This window comes from Colobus angolensis, unplaced genomic scaffold (assembly GCF_000951035.1).
Source record: "Colobus angolensis palliatus isolate OR3802 unplaced genomic scaffold, Cang.pa_1.0 Scaffold63, whole genome shotgun sequence".
NCBI classification, from domain to species: domain Eukaryota; kingdom Metazoa; phylum Chordata; class Mammalia; order Primates; family Cercopithecidae; genus Colobus; species Colobus angolensis.
Window position 1 is genome coordinate 9,137,363 of NW_012119932.1, and position 7,504 is coordinate 9,144,866.

At 39.2% G+C, this 7,504-nt stretch overlaps 1 protein-coding gene across 1 annotated transcript in view; it reads left to right on the forward strand.

Annotated features, from left to right (window-relative positions):
- Positions 1-574: 574 nt before the first annotated feature.
- Positions 575-7,504, forward strand: part of HACD1 (3-hydroxyacyl-CoA dehydratase 1) — a 17,716-nt gene continuing 10,786 nt past the window's right edge. Inside the window, exons 1-2 of the mRNA XM_011963910.1 lie at positions 575-580; positions 3,064-3,185. Of these exons, the coding sequence (XP_011819300.1) occupies positions 575-580; positions 3,064-3,185 (128 nt within the window). The remainder of the gene's footprint in view (positions 581-3,063; positions 3,186-7,504) is intronic.

A 7,504-nucleotide genomic window follows, 5' to 3' on the forward strand; every position in this document is an offset into this window, starting at 1 on the left:
GCACCACTGCATTCCGGTTTGGGTGACAGAGTGAGACTCCATCTCAAAAAAAAAAAAAAAACAAAAACCCATGACAGGAACATTTCCCATGTGAACCCTTCTGACCTCTTGACAGCCTTCAGAACCTCCTGTCTCCCCAAGGACAGATCTCTGGCCTCCTTTCCATTTCTCAGATGCCTTTCTTATCTCAGATTGGGGACTGACACCTGACCTCTTCTCTATTCCTCTTAGCTTCACTGGCCTCCTGTGTGTGTGGGGACAGCTCATTGACCTCCTGCCCTTTATATACTTTATCTCTCGTGACTAGTATCTTTCACTCAACTTGCGTGATTTACCTGTTCCCTAACCAGTGACTGCCAGACAGATAGTGCAGACAGCAGCGAGCACATGGTATGGGAGAGGCAAACTATTAATTAACTTTGCCTACTCGTTTAAAAGCAGGACTACAGCATTAACAGACGAGAAGAGAGACTCTTCCAGGCAGTGAAGGAATATGATAGCTGAGTTAGGACCACCATGAGTCTGAAGAATGAAGGAGAAGAAAGACAACATTAACTAGACATTAACTAGAGAAATGGAGGTAAAGGGAAGCTTGAGAGTCGCAAGTTCCAAAAAGAAAACAGGACCTATCTGCCCCATTTATCCTCCAGAGGATCTCTGCCTTAATGTTCCTATTTATTTTTTGCTGACGATAGTTTCCCACTGGTACTTATTCAGCACTCCTTAATTAATTCAACCAATATTATTGAATGCATTCTGTACACCTAGTGCTGTTCAAATTTCTGGATTTACAGAAATGAATAAAGTGGGCTGGGTGTGGTGGCTCATGCCTGTAATCCCAGCACTTCGGGAGGCTGAGGCGGGTGGATCACTTGAGGTCAGGAGTTCAAGACCAGCCTGGTCAACATGGTGAAACCCTGTCTCTACTAAAAATTCAAAAGTTAGCCAGGTGTGGTGGTGCACACCTGTAGTCCCAGTTACTTGGGAGGCTGAGGCAGGAGAATCTCTTGAACTCAAGAGGCAGAGGTTGCAGTGAGCTGAGATCGTATCACTGCACTCCAACCTGGGTGACAGAGCAAGACTCTATCTCAAAAAAAAAAAAAAAAAAAGGAAGAAGGCAATCCCAGCTGTCAAGTGTACTGGCTGTTGGGAAGTGGGGGACACTTATGCACAGATGCTAATAGTGCACCTCATCTGTGCCTGACAGTGTGCTGGGATATGGCTGTTGACAATACAAAGATGGTTCTCACTGGTGGAGCCTAAACTTGGGAGAGAAGCTGAACAAATATTTAATTATGTAAGTGTTCAGTGCTTTGAAGCAAGAGCTCGGTATGCATTGCAGTATACCTAGGGACTTCGTCTGACGTAGGCAGTGAAAGAAGGCTTCCCTTAAGGAGGGATACAGATGTTGAGCGCTGACATGTACAAGAGTTAACCAGACAACTCTTAATATAGATTGGCAAATGCCACAATACAGGTATGAACAAAGTACAGTAGAAGGAGGGTGTTGGGCTGGGCATGGTGGCTCATACCTGTAATCCCAGCACTTTGGGAGGCTGAGGCAGGCAGATTACTTGAGATCAGGAGTTTGAGACCACCCTGGCCAACACAGTGAGACCCCGTCTCTACTAAAAATACAAAAATTAGCAAGGCATGTAATCCCAGCTACTCTGGAGGCTGAGGCACAATAATCATTTGGACCTGGGAGGCAGAGGTTGTAGTGAACCAAGATTGCATCACTGCATTCCAGCCTGGGTGAAAGAGCAAGACTCTGTCTCAAAAAAAAAAAAAAAGGGTGGTGAGCAAATAACTGCTCAGGGTGAGAGGAGAGGGTTGGAGACAGTTTTCTAGAGGGCGAGATGTTTTAGCTGAATCTTGAAAGATGGGAAAAGATTTGTCATGGAATAAGAGAGTAACATTCCAGTGAGAGGGAATAACGTGTTAAATTGCACAGGTTCAGAGCATATTCTGGAAATTACGAAATCTAGTGTCACCAGAGAGAGAAGTAGGTAGGAGGGTTGAGTAATTGTAGATGAAGTTGGAGAGATTTCCTAGCAAGGATTGTAAAGAACCCTGAATATGGTGTGCAGGTATTAAGGCTCATCCTTCTATTCTGTTAAGCAGTATTAGGACTCATCCTTCTATTCTGTTAGGCAGTATTAGGGCTCACCCTTCTATTCTGTGAAGCAGTATGGGACCAGTGAAACTTTTAAATCACAGGACTTAGCTTAATTTGTTTTTTATTTATTTGCTTCCTTGACTTCTTTTTAAAAGAAAACTTGCATTCATGAGGAGAATAAAGACAGGAAAGACTATTTAGGAAACAGTTGCAGTAGTCCAGATGAGAGATGATAAAACCCTGAATTAGGGCCGGGCGCGGTGGCTCAAGCCTGTAATCCCAGCACTTTGGGAGGCCGAGACGGGCGGATCACGAGGTCACAAGATCAAGACCATCCTGGCTAACACGGTGAAACCCCGTCTCTACTAAAAAATACAAAAAAACTAGCCGGGCGAGGTGGCGGCACCTGTAGTCCCGGCTACTTGGGAGGCTGAGGCAGGAGAATGGCGTGAACCCGGCAGGCGGAACTTGCAGTGAGCTGAGATCCGGCCACTGCACTCCAGCCTGGGCGACAGAGCGAGACTCCATCTAAAAAAAAAAAACCCTGAATTAAAATAGTGGTAAAAGGGCCAAAGATGAGTGAGGAATTCAAGCGTTGGTCTTACAGTAGAACAGATGTGATATAATGATTACGAGAAGTAGGAAGGTCAGATTTTGGTTTCAACAAGGTAACATTGTCCTCCGACGATAGCGTTGTTGCCTGAAGTGAAGGACGAGGGAAGAAAAACCAGTCTATGGTCGACTATTCCTGTGCATAGGATATATTTAAGTTCCAGGTTTATAATTAATTATGTTAATGGTGACTGCATCAAGTTTTCTGTATTGCATTTGCGTAACCCTAACATTCCATTATAAATAAAAGGCAATAAATAAGTAAAGTAAGTACCTTCATTGAAAAGTAAGTTCCGGCTTGAATGACACTGGATTTCTCTGTAATTCTGCAGATCCAGAATGAGGAGAGTGTGGTGCTTTTTCTGGTCGCGTGGACTGTGACAGAGATCTCTCGTTATTCCTTCTACACATTCAGCCTTCTTGACCACTTGCCATACTTCATTAAATGGGCCAGGTGGCGATGTCTTGCCGTTTAGTTTCTCATTGTCCTGTGCGTGCTTATTTTGTGTGCTGACGCCAGAGAACTAAAATTCGTGTTTCAGTCCCATGATGCCAGAGTGCTGTTGCTTTAGATATTAGCTGATACAACTAATAATAATATTAACTCTATTATTTATTTAATAATATTAAATAATAATTATACGAGTTATGCTTTGTATTCTAAAAGTTTAATGATCAGAGAGGAACTGTATTAAAAAATATTTTGAGTGAAATCAATGTAAGACAAATTATTGTAGTATCCTTAACCTCAGAATTGGTCATTCATTTTTTTTTTTTGGAAAACACAATAAACATTTTTGCAATTAGCTTAAATAAGCAGTGCCAAAAATATGGTGTTTTTTGGTCTGTGACGTAAATTATTTTAAGAGTCAATCTAGCAGCCACAATTTATGTCATTTATACAATGCGATTGGTTTTTTTCTTTGCTTTAAGTTGCAGAGATATTTTTAATAGTCATACTTACTTAAAATTGTATTATTTGGAATGTGAATAAAATTTATATTTGAAGGGCTCCAAATAGATCCTAAAACAACAGTTTTTAAAGCAAAAGATATCTGTTCTTTTTGAAGTTTGAATTCTTTGAGCAACTGACATTTTAGAAAGTTGTTATAAAAGCAAAACTGCTCTTTGGAGAACAAGTCACAAATCAGTATAGATTTGTTCACTTTATTCTTTGTATTATATTTATAGTAGCAGTAACAATGACAAATGGTGTGTGCCTGCTGCATGCCTGAAATGCAGGTATGAACAAAACAAATTCTCTGCCTTATGACGAAGACAATATAGAAACTAATAGATATGTGATATATCAGGTGGTGATAAATGCTGCTGGGATTATAGGTGTGAGCCACCATGCCTAGTCAATTACTCTTTTTTAATCTCGTGTATTATACATGTTCAAATATAATAAATGAGAATATATAAACCAAAAAGAAGGAAAACTACTTTTAAATTACTTTACTTATAATCTGTCTACCCAAGGATAATCACTGTTAATTGTGTTTTATGGTTTTTTTTTTTTTTTTTTTTTTTTTTTTTTTTTTTTTTTTTTTTTTTTTGAGACAGGGTCTCATTCTGTCACCCAGGCTGGAGTGCAGTGGCACAATCTTGGCTCACTTCAATATCCACCACCTGGGCTCAAGCGATTCTCCTGCCTCAGCCTCCCAAGTAGTTGGGAGTACAGGCGCAGGCCACCACACCTAGCTAAGTTTTGTATTTTTTGTAGAGAAGGGGTTTCACCATGTTGCCCAGGCTGGTCTTGAACTCCTGAGCTCAACTGATCCACCCACCTCGGCCTCCCTAAGTGTAGGATTACAGGTGTGAGCCACTGCGCCAGACCATGTTATACATTCTTTTAGACGTTTTAATATTCTCTAGCTCTTTTTTAGACACTTGTGGCTTACCACTTTGCATATGATGAAATACTTTGAAATTATAATTTGAGCTTAAGTGTCTTGTCTGTCATAAGAAGGTTGCACTATGATTTACATGGATTTGGGTGGTCTTAATCTTACTGTACATGAAAATGTATTTACCTTTAATGACTAGGCTTTTTAAAGGTTGGCAATTTTGAATGTAGCGGGACTCTAATCCTAGAACACATTAATATCATTTCACATGACAATGTTCTGGACCTCTGGCATCTTTAAAAATACTAACTCATCATCTAATCTCTTTTCATGTGCTGAATTTATAAAATTTGTCTGAACAAGATAACAGAATGTACGTTGCACATTTTCCTGAGGTCAGGCACATTAGACTTGATGGCTTTGTGTGTCTGTCTTTTGGAATGCATATGCATGTCTTGAGTGTCTGTAAAAGTTAGAAACTGCCATTGTATGTTTAAATTTGCTGTTTAGAAAGTGTTTATCCATTGCAGACTGGGCGTGGTGGCTCATGCCTGTAATTCCAACACTTTGGGAGGCCAAGGTGGGTGGGTCACTTGAGGTCAGAAATTCGAGATCAGCCTGGCCAACCTGGTGAAACCCCATCTCTACTAAAAAATAAAATTAGCCGCATGTGCCTGTAATCCCAGCTACTTGGGAGGCTGAGGCAGGAGAATTGCTTGAACCAGGAGGCGGAGGTTGCAGTGAACTGAGATCATGCCACTGCACTCCAGCTTGGCAACAGAGAGAGACTGTGTCTCAAAAAAAGAAATTGTTTATCCATTGCCTTAATGTTAAACAAGTTATACAATCTTTCAGTCTTTGAAATCATTTGTTGCATAATACATTGTCAGCTGATCATAATCGTAAATAATTATGTTTCATGTCAAAAAGATCTTAAAAATCCCAGCCATCTAAATATACTTCCCAAACCCATGAAGTAATGTAAAATAATATTTGTATTTATGCTCAGATGTTGAAGATGTTGTTCTCAAATAAAACTACACTTTAGAAATGGCTTCTTATTTATAAGTAGTTTAGCCTATTGTTATAGTTTGAATATACTTTGATTCTACTTATGTGTTATAAGTGTTCTTGGAAAAGTCCTCAGAATAAGTAATTGTATATATTATGTTTTTGATTTACATATTGATTTACATTTTAATTTAGAAAATTCACTCCCTTCAAAAAACTTTCAGATAGTAATTGAGAACCTTCAAAGAAGCACTGTATCTTTTTTCTGAATGTGGTCTATCCATAGTTAAATCTCCCATACTGCCCTTAGAACTTAGAGAGGTAGTAACATGCAATCTTTTTGAAGTGCAAGTAAAGTCAAATAAATTATATAATTTGTTCCCATTTCATTATAAATTTTCACTGCCCTTAAGACTTTCAACTAGCTTATTGTAGGTGTGTTAATTTTTTCTTCTGTTAAGGAACAATCCTGCCAGAAAAAAAAAAAAATCTTTTGAGAACCACATAAAATAAAAATTGCAGCTTAATCAGGTTGGGTATTTTATTGAGATAGGTATATAAAATGTCCAGTTATGGGATTTAAAAAATTGAGGTACAGGGAAAGACTGAGTTAAATGATACGCAAATAACTGCCCAAGACTGGTGAGAAAGCAGGGAGTTTCTCCAAGGCCAGGAAGGGATTAACAGGTACAGTGAAGGAATCATTCTTCTTTCTTGAACAACTCATCTATTTTGGCAAATAATTCTGCCCTCCTCCCCATCTCTTATCTTCGCATATCCCTGACATATAGGAATAAGGTGATTTTTAATTTGTCTCCACGCTTGTTCAATACTGACAACTTTGACTTTTCTTTATAGATATTTCGTAATGCCAAAAAAATGATTAAATACACGTTTGATTTCTTTTTTTCCATCAAAATGTTGACCTTTTGTTTTAAATTAAAAACACTTTTCTTTTTTTAAATTAAATTAAATTAATTTTTTTTGAGACAGGGTCTTGCTGTGTCACCCAGGCTGAAGTACAGTGGTGAGGTCTTGGCTCACTGCCCCCTTGACCTCCTGGGCTCAAGCAATGCTCCTGCCTTAGCCTCCCAAGTAGCTGGGGCTACAGGCATGCACCACTGTGCTCGGCTAATTAAATTTTTTTTGTTTTTGTAGAGACAGGGCCTCACTATATTGCCCAGGGTGGTCTTGCTCTCCGGCCTCTTGACTTCAGTTTTCTGTGGTAACTGTTATATAGTGACTGACTCGGAGAAAAATGATTTTTTTAAAATGAAGAAATATGATCATCTTGGATCCTTTGGGCCCCTCTTATTGGAGCCCAGCCAGTAGAACACAGAGTGTTTCTAATTGGAGGCACACATGATGCCTGGCCTACTGTGTGTTCCAGACCTTGCCACAGACCAAATGAACACATGGTGACTTTGGATTTAGAGTAGAACTTTCTTAGCTCTATTTTAAACAAGCTAACTCTGTCTTTAATGTGGGAATTCAGGAAGTAACTTGTCAACTTGTTTTGTTATGGGAGCAGTTTTAGACAATATAATATACTCATTAGTAGCTATTCATGCTTCAGGTGGTATTATCCGTTTTCTGCAATAATTGCTTTTCATTAGTAACCACAAAGACTTTTCCAAATGCCTCTTAAAAATAACTACCTTGGTAATTTCAAGGTTTAGATATAAAATTTAGGATAATCACTGGTCTTTTTAAATGCATTTGATCAATAAATTACTAGCTGCCGTGGACAAAAGCAGTCATTTGTGATTTTATGCACTAAAGAAGTTATCATTACAATTCCTTTTTTTTAAAAGTTACATAGGTTGGGCATGGTGGCTCATGTCTGTAATCCCAGCACTTTGGGAGGCTGAGGCAGGTGGATCACCTGAAGGCAGGAGTTCGAGACCAGCCT